The 19,267-nt window shown below is 38.4% G+C and overlaps 4 protein-coding genes across 4 annotated transcripts; 3 read left to right on the top strand and 1 right to left on the bottom strand.

Moving 5' to 3' along the window:
* The first annotated feature begins 1,420 nt into the window (after positions 1–1,420).
* On the top strand, positions 1,421–2,555 carry LOC145699285 (uncharacterized). The gene is made up of 3 exons (XM_081776555.1): positions 1,421–1,643; positions 1,923–2,111; positions 2,321–2,555. Exons 1-3 carry the CDS (start codon positions 1,519–1,521, stop codon positions 2,529–2,531), a joined length of 525 nt encoding a protein of 174 aa, XP_081632681.1. The 5' UTR covers positions 1,421–1,518; the 3' UTR covers positions 2,532–2,555.
* Positions 2,556–8,935: 6,380 nt separating this feature from the next.
* Positions 8,936–12,604, bottom strand: LOC145698487 (myosin-binding protein C, fast-type-like). The gene is made up of 10 exons (XM_081775690.1): positions 12,440–12,604; positions 12,194–12,363; positions 11,952–12,152; positions 10,635–10,856; positions 10,321–10,528; positions 9,653–9,746; positions 9,521–9,598; positions 9,332–9,472; positions 9,142–9,289; positions 8,936–9,083 (listed from the first exon to the last, which is right to left on the bottom strand). Exons 1-10 carry the CDS (start codon positions 12,543–12,545, stop codon positions 8,976–8,978), a joined length of 1,476 nt encoding a protein of 491 aa, XP_081631816.1. The 5' UTR covers positions 12,546–12,604; the 3' UTR covers positions 8,936–8,975.
* A 442-nt stretch (positions 12,605–13,046) lies between these two features.
* Positions 13,047–14,226, top strand: LOC145699115 (uncharacterized). The gene is made up of 5 exons (XM_081776362.1): positions 13,047–13,234; positions 13,279–13,436; positions 13,479–13,626; positions 13,678–13,862; positions 13,906–14,226. The coding sequence occupies exons 1-5, from the start codon at positions 13,112–13,114 to the stop codon at positions 14,156–14,158; spliced, it is 867 nt and encodes a 288-aa protein (XP_081632488.1). The 5' UTR covers positions 13,047–13,111; the 3' UTR covers positions 14,159–14,226.
* Positions 14,227–16,744: 2,518 nt separating this feature from the next.
* Positions 16,745–19,187, top strand: LOC145698486 (cAMP-regulated D2 protein-like). Its single transcript, XM_081775689.1, has 5 exons — positions 16,745–17,761; positions 17,803–17,891; positions 18,051–18,916; positions 18,960–19,055; positions 19,099–19,187. Exons 1-5 carry the CDS (start codon positions 16,745–16,747, stop codon positions 19,185–19,187), a joined length of 2,157 nt encoding a protein of 718 aa, XP_081631815.1.
* The last annotated feature ends 80 nt before the right edge of the window (positions 19,188–19,267 follow it).

Below are 19,267 nucleotides of genomic sequence, written 5' to 3'. Positions count from 1 at the left end.
AGCATCCGCAGCTCATTTCCTTTTGATAAAAATTTCTTCATCATTTTTTATCAACGTTTTTTACCATTTTTTGGTCCTCGACGACAAAGTAAATTTTCCCCTCTCTATCCTCCTTCAGCTTTCGTAAAACTCGATAATGTCCATGCACAATTTGACCAATCATTTTCGAAAATTTCAAGCGAAAATTCAACTTTTCTATTTATAGCTTGATCTTTTGTACGTATGAATTTGGTTTGAGAATTATGCTGAGATGGCGGGGTTTGGCGCTGTCAATATTTGCATTGAAGATATAAAAAATGTTGTCAAGATCGAGGGTCAACTCGCAAAAGATTCTTTAACAGTGTTACTTAGGTATCTATGGAACATAAACATCGTTTATTTTTACTTATAGATTTAAGCTTTTGAATCATTTATTCAATGATTTTGTAAACAAAATTACGGACAAGAAACTCAGAAGTTTCATCGTAGAAATTGTCAGAAATATAAGATCTCAAGTGGTTGAAACTTCGAACAGTTCGGGATCTCAAATGATTCTGGATTTCCCGAATCATTGGAAGAGAAAATGAAGGTTTTGGTATTCGAACGATTCGGATTTTTTCGATTTTTGCTATCCGCAAAGTAAAGTAAAAAGTAAACAACGACTTAGTAGTGATTTGTTCGGAAGTCAATCGATGCTCAAGAGCCAAAAATATATTTTTATAACAAATGAATGAATCACCCGTAAAATTTCCTTTAAGACAGGCGCGAAGCGCACTCACGCTCATTGACTCTAAAAATCATCAGAATTCGAATATCTGTCAATTTCTGTTAATAAGAAAGATTTCATTATCTACAGTAGGCCTTTGATCTCATTTTAAAATGCGAAAATTCGACCCTTCCGTTAGAAAGTGATGAAAGTTTTGCGGGCTCTGTCGAAATTCTTGAATCAAACAAGTGGAACAACACCGATTGCGAAGAAAAACGAGGCGTAATTTGTAGAGTAAGAGGCACCCAAAACTGCTGAATTAAATTGTTTTCCAAAAAAAAATCTTTTTTGATATAAAACGCATGTTCGTAATACAAATAACTGTCTTGGATAAATATTCCTTTTGCAAAAATCAATAAGCATAATGAACTTGTTGTAACCGCTGAATGCAGAAAAGGGCAACAGAAACTGAATAAATAATGTCACTTCTGTCATTACCATTTCATCATTTTTTGCCTTTTTCTTAATAAAAAGCCACATCGAGGCATTTTTCTTTCACTCCAAAAAGTTGAATAAAAAGATAGTGAATAAACAGAAGTTCAATTTATTTGGTTTCATCACTCACAAAAGATAAAAATTGACGAGTTTGAGGGCGCCAAAGGGGGTAAGGCGAATTAAAAAAAAAGAGGAGTCCAGCCCTGTCGCTGAGATCAGAAAAAGAAGATAAACCAAAACACCGTTTTTGACAAATTTAGATTTTGAAATCAAGGAAGAAAATAAGCAATAAGAGCGAATTGTTTCCCTAGAAAACTGTTTCTAATGGTCAAAGTCAAATGGAAGGGAATGAAAAGGAGGTCGCTAAACGATTGAGTGACATGATTATTGAAAATGGACGAAAATTGACACTGTCAGAATCGAATTTGCAGAACGACGGGGTTCAAAATCAAATAAATCCACGGTAAGAAGTTTTAGTTGTCTTTTTGAGGAGGTGTCTGGAACCGACAAAATAAATTCGACAAATTTTGCTTAGAAACTTTCAACCAATCAGAAGCCTGGATTCGGCAAACCGGCCAATCAGCAACCGAGAAGCCGGCAACGCAAAATTTGTCGAAATTTTTGTCGGTTCCAGACATCATCCCATTTTTGATAATATTCAATAAGAGCGTCACTGTGTTAATTTATTACTAAATACAGTTTCTTTCTGATTATTGAATCTTTCAAATTTAATTTCATTCAGAATAATTCTCGTGGTGATAACTGGATCCTGCGTCCTTTTGGCGATTGTGATCATCTCAGTAGGGGTCTGCCTGTACAAAAGGCTCGGCGGCGCTCAATACGGCTCAGGGCAGATTCGAATCCTTTCAGAAGACGGATCAGTCGAAGAAGAACTGCTTTATATTTTCGGAAATAATGGAAAAGGAGCGGGGTCTTGCGAGTTTCAGTAAGAAAAACTATCTAATCGAATAATTTTGCAGATCGAGATTATCCGACGAATTACTCTTTTTCGCAAATTGCTGCGAAAACGAGACGGCGCCCAGTCCACCTTATCCGTTTCTTTCGAATAATTAAGATGATTGGCTAGACAGGAATTTATCTTCTTCGACATCTTTTTCAATCCCGTTTTCAAGCGATCAGAAATCTCTCCAACCCTTCTTCCTACCCAGCGCGAATTGGAAAGAAACGCCTTGGACTTTTCTACACCGACCGTGCTGGAAATCTTCTGTCTTCAAAAGTCGTTCTTGGTCAAAAAGCCATTCCGAGAATCATCATTTCGCCGCCCTCGATGAGCTCTGGTAACTTGGAGATCTCTGGCTCGAGGGATTCTATTATCGCCATTGATTTATAGAGCCATTGAGCTGTTGATATTTTTAATTGCTTTTTGCCCATAAAACTTCTATTTCAGAATACTGTTTACTCGTTCAGAGGGTCAGTTGCACCATCAATAAATTATTATGGATAAATATTAATAAAAATGATCAGGAATAATTTATCTTCAAAAATCGAATTTTTTCAAGAAGTTATTTTCAGCGTGTTTGGTTGAGTAAATTTGGCTTCTGAAGAAATGATTGATGTTCCTCTCAGCGCACACGTGATTTCAACTTATCAGAGGGGGCAAGAGATACAGTTTTAATTTATTTGTACACGTCGATCTCTGTTGGAATTTGTAATTGAAGTTGATATTCGCTACTTGAACTGTTTGAAGGGCAATAAACTTTTTTAATTAATTAGTCTCAACTTTGTCAATCACGTGTTTACGCATATTATCGTAGTCTGAGGCCAATTTTAATAAGGATAACCCTTCTTTTGCATCAAAAAAGTAACCATTCAAATAAATTGAGAACTGCCCAAAACTGCAGATAATGCATTAAAGGTGAAGATCTCACGGACGGGGCAAAGATCAGCATAGAGTGCTCAAAGACTGAAAGATACTTTTTTCGCTACCTTCCGGAAAATTTGAGAAAGACAAACTTGAGAATAGCAACAAAAGCGACATAACTCAAACCATAATCCTCTGTGAAGTAATGATCATTCAACGCCTCTTTTGACTTAGTTTTTTCAACACAAAAAGCATGATTCGCTTTTGTTGCTATAAACAGGTTTACGGTCAAAGCATCATGAGGTTTCTCTGCCTCGAAATATTTCTCTTATTTCATTGCACTTCTGCTAAATCGACTGGAAACTCGACTTACGGAAGTATATGCTCGATGAACTTCACTTGCGCTGGCTTTTGTCAAAGCGAGGAGGCATCAGATTTGAAAAGAAAATCTGAGAGATGCATGAAAAGAAACGATAAGATCGAAAATAAGTGTATCGAAAGCTGTGAAGACAGCGGTCCTTGCGTCAATCACTGCATGAACGGATTGTTAATGACCATTTCGGAAGAGAAAAATCGGAAAATATTGCAATCATACCTTTAAAAGTCTTATTTTTACATTTTTTCAATCAGCTTGAGGTGGTAGAAACAGCTTTTGAAAAAGCCGATTTTTGAACAGCGCCCGAGCTCAGCCAACCTTAAATTTTTGAATTCTCTCTTCGATTTTAGTTAGATTTATCTTAGATCTAAGAACATCTGTTTTTAGAATTAATTTTTGTTTACCCAGTTTATCGGTAGAGAGCGAATCAGCAACCCATCTCGTCGAAAATCCCGATTTTCGCCCATTTTCAAGCACGATTATCTCGAGACATGTGATTAACCGAGAATTTATTATTTCATTTTAAGATACTTCAACCCTTTTTCTAGGAGCATCTATGATGTAGATTGCGTAATCATAAAAAATGATAGTGTTGGGAGTTCGATTGCAACTTCTGTATCAAATTTTCAAAATTTTGATTTTGAAACAGAATTTTTTCGTGATACCCTTAAGTTATCGTCCTACCAAAGTTATTCCCGATTATAATGTGATCCAAACAAATCTATCTAATCGGCGTTCAACCCTTTATTTCACGAATTTAAGCCTCGATAAATTTCGAAAATTTAAAATTTTTCCCAAAACTCCAACTTTAAAGGCAATATAAAGGACATTCCAACATAATAAGGGGGTAACTTTTGATAGCGCTTTTATTCTTTGTGTCCTAGGCTTTCAGAATCTTAGAAAAAATCTTTAGTATTCCATCTTGGGCAAAAGTTGTTTCTACCCCCTTAACAATTCATTAAAAGAGACACTTACATACAAGAAACTGAGAAATGCCCATGCTACGACATTATCACCTCTTTCCCACTAGATCGAGAAAATGAATCGATTCAAAAAATCATAAATGAAATTGAAGGCGTCACAGAGGTAAAATAATTCTATGAAAAAATCTAAATTTAAAATTTCTATTTCAAAGGAGATCGAGGCTAAACAGACAAAAAATGAGGAGGCAAAATTGCTAATAATGCAAAACGAGGAAAAATTGAAAGCGGCTGCAAAAAGATACAATGAGCTGGACGCAATCAGAAATCAACAAAGAGAATGTGAGAGCAACAATCGGGAAGTGAACTATTGGTCAAAAGAGAATCAAGAGCTCAACAAGAGAATCAACGAATCCGAAACAAGGAAGGGAGCTTGAAAGGACATATTAATTTGGTTTAGCTTTGCTCAAGCTTTTTTGAAGTAACGAAATTCTGCAGGAGGTAATCAATTTTCTTTCGAATAAACTGGAGAATTGCTCAATCGCGAAGACAGTAGATGATGTTCGACAAGACAAGCTAGACAGCTTGAGAGAGGAAGTTGGAGCTCTCGGAGGATCTGGGCATTTTTTCGGCGAAGACAGCAGAAGTGTCAGGGGAACAATGGGTGAAGAAGCAATTTCAAAGGTGCTGAGACTTTTGTCTCTTGGTGAGACAAAACTCAATCTCAAGGAAAGGGATTAAATCCTATCTTTGATTCAAAAATAAGCTTTTTCGTCCCTGTAAAACGTTTTGGTTCAATTACGACAGAGAAGTTGCCGAAGATAAATGGAAGATAACGTTTAAACACACGAGAGATCACCCAAATGATTTGGATATCAATGAATCATACTTTTGCCTGGCAAACGAAGGTATAAAAACAACAATTATCATTTTTTTAATTTTGATTATTTAAGACAAACAAGTTCCATTCGAGGCGTTGATTGAGCACATTTTCTTGAGCGAGGGCGAAGTTCTTTCGCGGCTAGATTTATTCAGCTCCGTTGAAAATGAAGAGCACTGCGTTAACTTCAAAGACGCGAGGGGTAATACTGTCAGACTCAATATTCTATTGCTGTAGTTTTCGTAAATCACTGAAATAAAAATCACTCAGATTTTGAAATCCCTACCTAACGAAAAAAACTGCAGATGATGCAAAATAGGTGCAGATCCGAGGAGCAAAGAGGCTCAATTTACAGAATCAAAACATTCAAGAGTACTTTGCTCGCGCAGAAAAATGAGAAGACTTGATCTCGGCTTATGTATTCTTTTTCTTCAAGTCTTAGTAGAAGCAGAGAAAATACATGTTTGCTCGAATGATTTTAATTGCGAAGAGTTCTGCGCGGAAGGCACTCGTTTGAGAAGAAAATCAGAAAAATGCAGCGAAAATTTTAGGAGAGTAAAAAATGAGTGTCTTCAAAAATGTGACAATGAAGATTGCAAAGAGTCCTGCAGGAATGGATTTATTTCTATTTTGATGAAAGATTCAATTTTTTGAGCATAAATACATTTTCAAGTTATTCCTGGATCAGGCAAAACTTTTAACGCTTAATCTTCAATCCAAAAAGAAAGGCTTACGAAAATGAAATTTCAAATTGTCCTTGCTACGGAGTTATCGAAAATCGACCACAAAATTGGAAGAAAGATTTGGAAAATGAACGCACGGCGCTTATCGAAGTAAAAACAATAAAAACATAACTTGAATTAATATCATGATATTTCAGAAAAGAAATAATCTGACAGAAGAATTCTACTACCGATCAAACGCCTTGCGAGAGCTAGAATATCAACTTGAAGCGACAGAAGGAGCAATCAATAATATGCTTCGAGAAAGCGAAAAATGCGAGTGGCTTGGAAAAGTCTCAAATTTTTGACGTTTTATTTCTTTACTGTTAGAATTAACTTTAAATTTGAAACTTCTTCTTTTTGAAACTCGACAATTCTGGAAGAAGAATTCAGAAATCTCGAAAATACATTTAACGAAACAAATTCAAGGAAAAGAGCTTTTTTGCTAAGGGACCACCCGCACCGAGCTCGCGCCGCTTTTCAAAAGCGCAGAACTTTTCCTTATCTTCCTCAAACTTTTATGAATTTATCAGATCTAGTGTAGTTTTTCCTCCTCTTTCATCTCCAATTCGATTTTTTTTCATATCATGAATTCAGGAGAGAGAAAAAGTGAGGCTCAACTTCAAAAGGCATCAGCTCCTAAAGTACTTGGCAGTAGAAGTTATAAATACCCTCATCGAAAAGGGTAAAACCTGAAAATATCAACAAGGGCAACAAGGGCAGCAAGGGCAACAAGGGCAACAATGTTGCCCTTGTTGATATTTTCAGGTTTTGAGAGGTTGCGCTGTTTTTGAGTTGGCTTCTGTTATTGTTTTTGAACGCGCGTCTCTAGAATTGTTGATTTAATCCCTTTTCTCCGTTTTAGAAATTAATAAGTATGAAAGTAATTTCTTGGATCAAGATCATCCTCAAAAGTGGACAGACGAAAAACGAAAGTCCTTTTATTTTCATATTGAAATTGTTTTTCCAACGCGTTTGATTCCAAGCCAAAATGCACGAATCGCCCTGTTTTATCGTTAAGATTCGTCATTGCAACTATCTGTTTTTATGAAAAAACAAAAGAAACTTAACAGCATCTAGATTAACCGGGCGAAACGAAGATCAATCAAAGAGAGTATGCGCTCCGCGCCTGTCTTCTAGGAAACTCCTCATCTTTCGCGCCAACATCTCTAGCATTGTTGTTTTTGTTGCCCTTGCTGCCCTTGTTGCCCTTGTTGATATTTTCAGGTTTTTCGTCGAAAAGCGCATACAATTTTGACCAGGTCTACGTTCGCGTGGTCTTCGAATTTCGCTTAAATCTGGCCAAAATCAGGGGATTAGTACAGTAACTCGGTGTGAAACCAGCGTCGCGCAGCGTGGAGCGTGCCCATTCAGCCAAAATAGTGCAAATTCCCCGCCGCGCGAAGGGTGTTCTTTGATAAATCCCCCGATTACGATCGTATACAAACAAAATTTGAAGACCACGCGAACGTAGACCTGGTCAAAATTGTATGCGCTTTTCGATGATGGTATTTATAACTTCAACTGACAAGTACTTTAGGAGCTGATGCCTTTTGAAGTTGAGCCTCACTTTTTCTCTCTCCTGAATTCAAAAATCATGATGTGAAAAAAATTCGAATTGGAGATGAAAGAGGAGGAAAAACTACACTAGATCTGATAAATTCATAAAAGTTTGAGGAAGATAAGGAAAAGTTCTGCGCTTTTGAAAAGCGGCGCGAGCTCGGTGCGGGTGGTCCCTTTAATTGATTTTAACTTAGTTCTGCAAAAGCTCTTATTGAGAACTCCGCTTTTGCAAGAAGAACTTGACCTTTTGCTACTTCGGACAGAGCCTTGTCCAAAAAGCGCAGATGAATTGCGCAAAGAAGAGCTCGAAAAAATGAGAGAAGAAATAGGAAGAATCGGAGGGATCGGAAATTTCTACGGAGACGATAGTAGAACCTGGGCTCAGCAACCTGTGTAGAAAACCTGAGTCAGGGTCTGAAAGAGCTGAAATGAAAAGTCGCCATTGGAGGACTTAACCAATTTATCGAAGTGCATTCTTTGATTACCAATAAGATTGGTTAATGTTGCCTACCGACCAATCAGAACCCTGATCCATAAAATCACTGTTATAGATTGGTTAAACCCCGTTTCAGCTCTTTCCGACCCTGACTCAGGTTTTCTACGCAGTTTGCCGAGCCCAGAGTAGAACTAGTTGGGAGCGGGAAAAAGACTTCATGGACGAAACCGACATCAGCAATGTTCTCAAAGCACTCTCACTTGGACAGCGATCAATCAATCTCAAATTTCTGTGGAAGAATAATTTTAACAGCACAAAAGAAGGTTGGACTTTACAATTCAAAACTGCTGCAAAATTTTTCGGCGGAGATGGAGAATTTTTTCTCCCTTGCAAAGAGAGGTAAAACCAACAGACTGACTAAAATATCTTAATTTGTCCCAGATGGAAAAGTTCCGTTCAAAGCAGTGGCGGAAGAGATTAATCCTAGCAGTGGAACTGTCACCAATCGACACGAACTCATCAGCATTGACAATGGCGAAATGAATTTTATCAAGTTCGAAGATGGAAACGGCATTTTTATCCGAATAAATGTTGTTTTAATCTAAATTAAAAAAAAAAGTCTGCAGCATTTGTCTTATTTTTGTCGGAAAGAAACTGCAATAAATGGAAGAGATTTTGAAAAAATGACTTCTGTTTGCAGATTTTTTCAAAATTTGGCAAGGGTGGATGGGTTTGTATGCGAAGGGAGTTAATCATTACAAACGAATTCAAGTTTGCATTTCAAAACTCACCAATGCGTGTTAGTATGACAGAGAATGACCATAATCAGATTCGTGGAAGATTTCTTAGACTTGCTTTTCGAAAAATTGGTACGAAAATATAATTTCAACTTTGCAAAAAGAATTCTAGAGCGACTTATTCGGCCTGGACGTAAGCCAAATTGACGCGGGTGAAATTTTTGCTGATCAACTCGAAGAAGAAAATCGTCGGAGAAAGCTGTTGTTTTGTCGAAGAAGAGGATAGACAATTGTTTATAGAAATGTATATTTACAAAGTTGAAAATAAAATTTGTCAGTTTATGCAAGAGAAGGGTTTCGGCAGAAAGATGAACCGTTTCGGACCCATTTTCGGCCAAGTTCCATGTCGCGCTCCATGGCGGCTTGGAGGACGAATTCTTTGATCGCCTTAAAATAATGAGAAATGAATCATTTCAAATGATCCATTTTCGCACAAAAAATCTACCTTTTCAGAAAGACCAGTGGGAACCTTGAGGCCAAAGACACCAAATTTAGGATCTTTGGGTTTGCTATCGTAGTCAACTTCTGGAGCTTCTTTGATGGTTCGTTTGGGAGCGATTTCTTTTCCAGCAAATCTGGACTGACCGAGACCACTTGACAGTTGCGTTAGCAAAGGGTTGTTGTGAAAAACTTACGGTCCCTCGATGACTCGAGCGTTGCATCTGTGTCCATTGGCCTCAGCACCGATGATGAAAACGTTGTAGTCGTCGTCGTTGATGTTTTTGACGAGGAGTTGTCGGACATCCCGTCGTTCGGAGGATTCGTATTTCAAAATGCTTAATTTTTGAATCAAGTCAAAATCATCCAAAACTGTCCGAAAGAACCTGAAATTCTGGGGAGTAATGGGGGTGTTTCCAAGAAACCACGTGACTTCTGTATTTGGGTAGACCATGAGTTCAAATCTGAAAAAATAATTTACGATGATTAATGCTACTTTCTTTTTTTCGATAAATCACCTGGCGATTCCGCCGCGTGGGCCCTCTGCATCGCGAACTTTGGACACGAAGGGGAAGGGCGCTAAGAGGGAACAGCTAACTCGCTCGCCAGATACTGAAAACGTGTTAGGATGTACCTCCCGTCCTCACGTGTCGACTCGGAGATACGGTACGAACTCGCGCAGTAAATTATCAACTGTAATCTTTACACTAGAAGCACTATAACGCCCCTCGGGGGAGGATATCAAGAATCTGATTTCCTTGCAGTCTTTTTTCGAATTTTTGTGATAGTTACCCCCTTATTTTTCCTGCTCAGAATTCATTTAAGGCAATTATCTATTTTCAATGGAAGCCAGAAATTAAGATTTCTTAAGATTTCGAGAGGCTACAATGCAAATCTGGTACCTTCGATTGTCGTCAAAATAAGATTTTCGCTAATCGGGATCTTTGATGATGAATCTTGTGAAAAAAAATGATCGAAATTAGGAATTTCGGCTTTCATAGGAGATAAATAAAGGTCCAAACTTTTAGTTACCGGAGAAAAATAAGGGTGTCACTTTGTAAAATTTTGGAGAAAAAGCTACAGCCAAATGGCGATTCTTGATATATACCACCTTAATAAGGTTGATCATTTTCTCGCAAGACAAAATTTTTGCTAACCCTAACCCTAACCCTAACCGATAAAATACCTTCAACGGAGTACTGTCCATAATCCTGGTTTCGAATGTTTTTGATGATAAGAGTTCGTACGTTATTCTTGTCTTCTCGCGGTTCAAACTTGAGGATGGAAAAGTTTTCTTTGGTGATTTCTTTATCGCCGAAAAACCACTTGGCAGGTTGGGCGGAGTTGAGGGTGCACTGGAGCAATTGGATTTCCGTTTGAATGCCTGTCACATCCTGAAATTTACGAATAAAAAAAACTTTGTTCTGAACGGAAAGAAGGGCCGAGCTAGTAATTGAAATTTAGAGGCGAAATTAATTCAATTATGTGACATTTTCAAACCTTGAGTGGCTTTTTAAAAGGAGCTTGCTTCTTCAAATGGGCATTTTGGATCTGTCCTTCGCAGGAAACAGAGAAACGCTGGAAATCATCGGCAGAAATATTTTTGACAATCAACTTGCGAACGAGTCCTTCCGAAACAGCTTCGAACTTGAGGATTGAGTATTTTTCCTTGGTGATCTCGTTGCCTCGGAAAAACCACTGGACGGGCAGATCAGCGGCAAGCTTATTATGATTCGAAAATTGGCAGCTTTACATTGCTAAAGTGTCTTTTTTAACATCTCGTTCAGATTTCCTTGCCACTCGGTCGGTGATTATTTTCCCGATCAATTTACTTTTCACCGCCGATGAGTTTTTTAACTGTCTTTTTTTGAAGTTTTCTTGCCTCGCGCGATGTCCAGTAAAATTATAAAGAGACTAAAAAATGAGTCTGCCCTTCGTTTTTTACGATTTAGAGATAATTTCGAAGAGAAGAAAATTGACTCTTTCAAGTTGAAATTTTCAGCATTGACTAACCGCATCGACTACCCGCTAAAATTTGTAGAACGCTCGGTTAAAAGTTCTAAAACGACGGTCGATTTAAGGATTTTCAGAGTTTACCCGAGGCAAGAGTGATGAAAAAAAATGCTCTTGCTCTCGTATCTGGTACATTAATCGTCTTTTTTATTTCTTACCGAGCGGCGAAATTCTATAGAGATAATACCTTTACCCATTTTTACCCGAGGCAAGAGTGAAGATTTCGTTAATTATGCCTTTGCTCTCGTATCCGGAACATTAGTAGAGCGATAAAGAGAAGAGAGATTCTAGCATTAGAAATTATGTTGCTAATATTGCCAGAATCATTGGTAATTTGATTCGAACGTGACTTACTTTGACCGCAAAAATTTGCTGCTTGTATAAAACCTGGTTTTGAACATAAAATAGAAAATGAGATATATGAAAAATCATATTTTTTAGAGAAGCGATTGAAGCGAGATGGAAAGAGAAAGATGTATCCAATCAATTATTATTTTTCTTCTAGGAAACGGGTTAGAAATATAAGAATATAAGTAGTTGATAGATCCATAGTTCATTTTTTTAACCAAAATCAGTGATGATGAACGTTCTTCTGGGCTTTAATCTGTTTTATTCTCGGAGGCAAACTGTACTTATTTACGACGGGAAGGTGAGAGACTCGATTTCAAACAAATTTCAAAGGTAAGAAAGTTTCAATCAAAACATGATATTAAAAAATCTTCAAGAATAACTGACGATGAAATCGCCGCAATTTTGACTGAAGAAAATAATAAATAAAACCACTGCTCTCAATGAACTAAAGACCTTTTCGAACCATTCCTTAGTTTCAAAGACTGCAATTTCTCCGACTCGAGCTTCAGCGTCAGCCAAATCCTTTGCATAGACATTTTTAGGGATGTTTTTTACAACAACAGCGTCGGCAACGGCGGTAACGACAGGTTTTTTAGAAGCTTCAGAGACAGGAGTGGCTTCTTTTATTGCTTCAGGGGCAGCAGGCGCTGGAGCCTTAAGGGAAAATTTTTAATGAGGAGGAAGGAATTCCTTACATCAGCAGACTCCTCTCTAAAGATAGTTTCGACTCGTTCTTCTCCAACAACAGCTTCGTATTTGCCAAAGTCGGACGCGACGCAGTTTTTAATAATCAAAGCTCGGAGGGGGCCGTTGGAAACCATCTCGAATTTGAGAAGTTGCGAGTTGTCCTCCATCTTTTCTCCGTCTAAATTTCATTTGTTGGAAATTTCAGATTTTCGCAGTGAAAAATATTTTATCAAAAAATTTAATTTTGATCGTACTTTTGAACCACTGGACTTGAGCATTTTCGTCGGCAACCTGGACCTCTAATCGGCCGATTCCGCCAATTTTCGCTGTGTCTGGTGAAAGCTTTCCCGCAAAACTCATCCTTTTCTGTATTTTTTTTTCGTTGAAGTGTTAACTCTTTTCTTCGCTAGAAATGTTTCTAGGCGTTTCTGATGTGATGGTGAACTGGAGCTTAGAAAAATTAACGCGAAGTGATAAGCTGGTTTTATTGGGCTAAATCATCTTCAGGGTAAAGTTGGACAAATGGTGCGAAGTGGACGTACTCAAAGGAACTTACTGAAAGAAAAACAGCATTGTTTTTTGAACTCTACCGAACTTAGCTAATTTATTGATGATTGAAATTTATTTGGGACGCGTTTCGGCCTCAAGGGGATCTCTAATTTAACTATTAATTCTAGGACCTTATGCCAGATAAGTTCTAAAATAAAATTTAAGTTATTCCGAACGCCCTTTTTTATAATTATTTTTTTTTCAAAAATAAAGATTTTAATCTGATTTTTAGTCGGTTAGAAGTGTCAACTCATAGTTGAACTCTCGAGCCCGCGGGTTTTTTCCAATTGAGTTGAAATTTCATCATTTTTCCAGTTATCCGATTTTCGTATTTATAAAAACACGCTGCCAGAGAAAAAATCACCGCTGAAGTTTAAATGCGAGATCGACAAGATTCTCAAGGCCTCCGTCCCTATCGGAGTATTCCACGATATGGGCAAGCCGATGTTCCTCCAAAATATAAGAGAGGAAATCCGCCACCACGGTACCAAGAATTAGAGGTGAGAGAATTGCTTCCTTTGATGATAAACTAACTTTTTTAAAGAGTTCTTCTCGCCGTGACATTGTGGTCCAAGTGATTCCTGAAGACGGTACCCCAGCTGGTCGTGGGCCTAGACCTTCAAATGCTGGAAATCCTGTAGTTCCAAAAAAGCGATCAAAAAAGTCCAGCAGTGGGGGAATTGTGGTAGTTCTTTTGACTCTGTAAGATTCCTTCTTTTTACATTCTCAAATGCAAATTTTTAGCTGTTTGATTCTCAAGTTGGCTGGAAAGCTGGCTTTATCGAAAGCAAACTCGTCTTCTAACTCTTCTTCGTACCATGCTCTGGAAAGAACTTCAACTCCCTACAATCCTTACGCCGGTGTCAAATGGGGTCACAATCAAGAAGAAATAGTATGTTCAAGTCTTTCTTCCTCAGAATAAGACAATTTTTTTTTCTTTTAGCAAACCGCGGAAATCGCTGAAATCTTCGGAAAACATTTTGCAGACCGATTCTACGGCGACTTGACTAACCGAATTCCTTCTGAGACCCCGGAAACGCCGACTAATGAGACAACCATTGAGATGATAAGATCTATGTCGAATGAAACGGAAACTTTGGATATGGGTAATGTTAACGGCACATATAGGTAAGAATTCTCAGAAGACAAATAACTCAATTATGAGTTCAAGTATTCCAATTTCTTGGGACGATATCGAAATAACATACGAATTTGAATACATCGACCGGGAAATATTCGACAAACTTGGGGAAGGAGCGAATCAAGAAAGACAATCCGGAGCAGCAGCGCAAATGCAGGAATCGGGCAGCATCATTATACCGATGCATTTCTACGGAGATCCTTCTGACATCAAGGAAGAAGCCCTCGATTTGATGCAGAAAATTGGCGAGGAGATAACTTCGAATGCTGGTTCTTTGGACTAGATCTGAAAATGTTTTATTATTTATCTGAGCATTTATAGCTGCGTTTTTAATAATAAAAATCAACATTGATAAAATAGCTTTGTCTTATTTATTTTTCCAGTCGGCTAGGCAAAGAAAGCAATTCTTCACTCAGCATGGTTTTTTCCGTCCACCACTATTATTATTTTGATTTGTGACCTCAAATGACCCCGGATGACCTTGAATGATCATTTTTGTGACCTGGAAACAAATTTAAATGCTTTATTTCATTATTTGGAAGTATTCTATTGCAATTCAACATTTTTAGGTTGAAATTTTGAAAAAATCGAAAAAAAAATTTTTTTTCTAGAGTTGGATCTTTCATATATAGCTCTTCACCTAGAGTAGGTCAAGGCGATCATTTTCCAGTATTGAACTCAAATTTTCCATTTGTGGAAAAAAAATGAGAGCGTATCAAACTTTTGGGACTTTTGGAACTTCAACCAGCCGCCATGACGTCATCAATGATGAGTCAGCCTCTAAAACTATTTTTTTCTAACGTAACTTTTTACGCTCTTTCCAACGAGCACAAAAACATGGGGGGTTAGGATTTTGAATTTGGATTCCTTATTGAAATTGGCCCAGGTCTTTCGTCATTTCATTATCACTGTCTATTTATCAGTGTCTTGCTATCCCTTTTTCCCATAAAAAAAAGCGTAAGAAACTAGACTGAAACAGAAAAAGAATAATAAAAACACTTAAAATGCAAGAGTTCGTCAATTTCCGACCGAATCAAACCGGTAGAGAAGACGATTTGCCACCACCGTACGAAGAATTAGAGGTTTAAAGTTAGTCTTTGGCTGAAAATAATTATCTGTATAGAATAATTCTCGCCGTGACATTGTGATTGAGTTGGCTCCAGAAAGACCTCCCCAATGTCTTCCAAAACCCAATAATCAGCGAATTTCTGAAGAGCAACCAGAGGAATCAAATAATTCCGGCGACCGGTGGGATTGTCACAGTGCAAAAAGTGCCATAAGTGCACTTATTTCTATGTAAATATGCCGTTATTCTTGTTGAAATGCAGATTTTTCTTTCAGGGTGGCGTTAATCACAATTGTGTATATAATATACAGTTTATATCTTTAAAAGATATGCCTTCCCTTTCTTATACGTCATTTTCGAACAACTCCTTCCCAAGATGAAGATTTGAGTCAACTGTTCTCTCGTTGGCGAATTTATAAATTTACCTTTCATTCTTAAACTAAAAATTAAAATAGTCTATGAAAATAAAATGCAAGCCATTAATTTTTGTGAAATATAAATGTTCGTCTTTGCTTCCAAATTTGAGCTTTCCCGCATTTGAGCTAAATTTAATGATGAACAAATGCCAGTTGAATCTGAAGGCTGCTCCCGTATTTCCCAAAATCCTTGATTTCCCAAATCCTGGATTTCTCAAAATCCTGAATTTCTCAAATCGCCAAATCAGGATTCTGCCGATTCTGGATTTTGGGAAATGCAGGATTTTTTTTTCTTTTTAATTAGTTTTCTTGCTTGATTTAAAAATCCAACCCAGATTCTTCTCTGTTAGAATCTTCCGCGCTGAAAAATCCCTTCCGAATAATTTCTCACCTCCAAAAAAAGTCGCGCTTGCTAATCCCTGCGAAAACAATCGGTTGAAAGTCTGTTTTGGAACTTGGAACGTTGGAAATGACTCATTTGCCAATTTCATATATTGCTAGGTGTAATGGTAGAAAAATTAACCCTTTGATTGCCCTTTTAAAACTGCAAATATGATGCAGATTTAGAATCGCCAGGTCGGCGATCATTTTGGTACCGAATTCGTCTGAATCGGACAAGATTTTCGATCAATAATGAGAATCTGAAGTCCCAAAATATGCGCTAGAAATTTTCGAGCGCCCGGAAAGGGATGAACACTCCATCCAGTCATTTACCATTAACCATAGTCTCAGTTTGTAGAACAGCTTCTATACTACCAGAATCATTTCACAGAAGTTGTGAACAGAGATTCTAGTAAGAACCAGAGCCGAAAGAAGCCCAAAAAAGGGGCAATATCGTTACCCTGAGTTCTCGGAAGCCAAACTTGGCGTTGATTTTGACCCTTTTTTGTGGCTTCTTTCGGCGCTAGTCCTCACTAGAGTCCCTGTTCACAACTTCTGTGAATAGAATTTTTCTACCATTTCATCTAAATATTGCTCTAGAAAAGCATAAAAAATGACTGTTTTCATTAAGTCTCCACACCTGATAGCAAAGAAAAAAATCATTTAAAACTTCCATTATCTTGAAAACTGGAAAAAACCCAAAATAATGTACATTTTCGCCAAATTTCTGCTACAAAATTATGTACAGTATTTTGGGTCTTGCCTGTAAAATCATTCTATTTTAGTTTTGACAGATAGAGGAAAACAGTGTTAGTCGACGAAATTTCAGCTGAATCTTTCATTTCTCAAAATCCTGCTTTTCCCAATCCTGCATTTCCCAAAATCCAGAATCGGCAGAATCCTGATTTGGCGATTTGAGAAATTCAGGATTTTGAGAAATCCAGGATTTGGGAAATCCAGGATTTTGGGAAATGCGGGAGTAGCCGAATCTGAAGACTGTCACCGAATGTTACTTCTCAGAAGAGATTATGCGCTGTTTGACATTTTTCTCTTTTCTCAAGTCGAATCAAGGCTTCGAGGAAAGCTTTCTCTGTGCGAGTTTGAATGTGAGCAGGTAGCTCAAGATGTTGCTGCGTGTCTGGATGAATGCGTCGAGTGTAATGCAGTTTGCAACGAGGACAACCATAAAGATTGCTCAAACGACTGCCACTGCCAGGAACAATGCGAAAGTCGCTACATAAATGAGCAGATAAAATGTCAAGACCTTCAAGATGAAAATTTGAGTGCTCTCTGCTATGAGAACGCATGGGAACTTTACGCAGACTGTATGCTTGGAAATTGTGAGACAATTGTCACTACGACTACAAAAACCACCTCTACGACTTCAACGACAACCACCACATCGACCATGCCGCCATTCGATGGTGAGTACTACGATGTTGATTTCGGCGACTTGGGAACGATCCGGGGCTATCTTCACACTGAGTTTCCTGATGTTGTTGTTATGCAGGGAATTCCATTCATGAAGCCGCCAGTTGGAGATCTTCGCTGGAAAGCTCCAATTATAGAGCGAGGTCTTGACGGTTACCCGAAAACGCATATAATTGACGGGAAGACTGTCTACTTTGCTACTGAGACTTCGCCATCTTGCCCTGGCGCGTTCGAAGCGACTGATTTCATGACAGAAGACTGCGCTTACATTGACATTTTCGTCCCCAGAAGAGCCATTGAGAATAACGAAATCCTCAAGATCTTCCTTTACTTTCACGGAGGTGCATTCATGGGTGGATCAAATCAGGACGTCTCTCCCATCGAAGGCGCCATAATTGCATCAGAACAGAATCTAGTTGTGTTGAGCTCAAATTATCGTCTTGGTGCTTTTGGATTTTTGTTTTCGGAGTTCCTTGATGACAGAATTAGCCAAGAACATGGCCTAGAATACTATGAAGGAAAAATTACGTCTGGAAATCAAGGATTGATGGATCAGCAAATGGCGATGATTTGGACAGCTGAAAATGCCAAAGTAAGTCGCTCGAATGGCCTAAAATGTGATTATCATTTGAGTTCTTTGCTGGGGACCGTGAAAGCATCACAATCGGAGGAATGAGTGCGGGTGGCCAAAGTATGCATGCTCATCTGGTTATGCCGAGCAGGTAATTTTACATGCGTCAAAATGTGAGGCGAACGAGTTTGAACGAATTTGACCAAATAACTGCAGTTTGATATTTGACAGCCCATAAAATTGAAACGGTCTTCTGAGTTCCCATACTTTCCCCGAAAAGAAGATAAAGGTCAACTAACTCTATTTATAGTCGAAATTTATTCCATAAAGCAATTGCTTATTCCGGTCCAAACGGAATTCCATTCTACAACAATGTCGAAGGCGAAGAGATTTTGCAGGGAATCGCCAATCTTGTCCATTGCTGCGAAGCTCCTGCGGGTGTTCTGCCTCATTGTCTTGGACCAACGACGTCTGAAATAATCTCGTGTATGATGGGCAAGTCGGCAAAAGAGATCAACGCTGCAGCTTGGGAGTTGAAGCAAGTACTGCCTTTTGGAAACTTCGACCGGCCAACAATCGCTGCAGAACCCTACGCGCCCATCATCAATACAGGCATGCTCAAGGAAATGCCATTTTTTCACTTTCGAAAGGGAGAAATGCACGACAAGCCCACTATAATCGACGTCACTGATAACGAAGGATACATGTTTGTGAACCCGATTTTTCAGGGCAAAAACTGCCCGAATACAACTTATCCAGACTCTCAACATCTTTGCCAAGAAAGCTGGGATCTCTTCTTTTCGAAGCTTCTTTCTCCCGAGGACTTCCAAGCGCTCAAAGACTTTGGCTACTACGACTGCCCTGAAGATGGTTCCGAATGTATTCATAAAGCTGATGAATGGCTGACCGATTTCACCTGGTACTGCAATATGAAAAGATGCATGACTGATGGCTATCCCACCGGCAGCCACAATCGCGAAACTGGACTCTACTTGGCCCGCATTAGCCAGCGTCTTCCTTGGCAATCGATCGAAGAAGGAGTTTCCCACGGAGCGAGTGAGCACTGGTTCTTCAATGACACCTTCCGAAGCGACCCAAAATACGAAGAGGATGCAAAGTTTCAATACAGCATTCAACAGTACATCGCAAATTTCATTCGAACTGGCGACCCAAACAGTGAATCAAACTTTAAAATAATTATTTTCAATATTATTCTAAGACTATCTCGGAAACCCACTGGAATATTTTCACCAAGATCAAGTTTACTGGGAACATTTTGAAATAAACAATAAGTTTCTTGACATTGGCGATGAAGGTAAAGTCACAGAAGGTTTACAAAACAACTTGAGCTCTTGTAGGTACTCGACGATTCAAAATTCAAATGGATGATCCGCGGGCAGAACGATGTGATTTCTGGGACTCGCTTGATCTGTACATGACTATTTGATGATTTGGTTTCGCTCAATAAAATCTTCCCGGAAATACTGACATTTTAAATGAAAAGTGATGCTCTTCGTTTTGTTAGCA

Source organism: Oikopleura dioica, chromosome 2, assembly GCF_907165135.1.
Source record: "Oikopleura dioica chromosome 2, OKI2018_I68_1.0, whole genome shotgun sequence".
Taxonomy (NCBI): Eukaryota; Metazoa; Chordata; class Appendicularia; order Copelata; family Oikopleuridae; genus Oikopleura; species Oikopleura dioica.
This window is presented reverse-complemented; position numbering and strand designations above follow the sequence as displayed.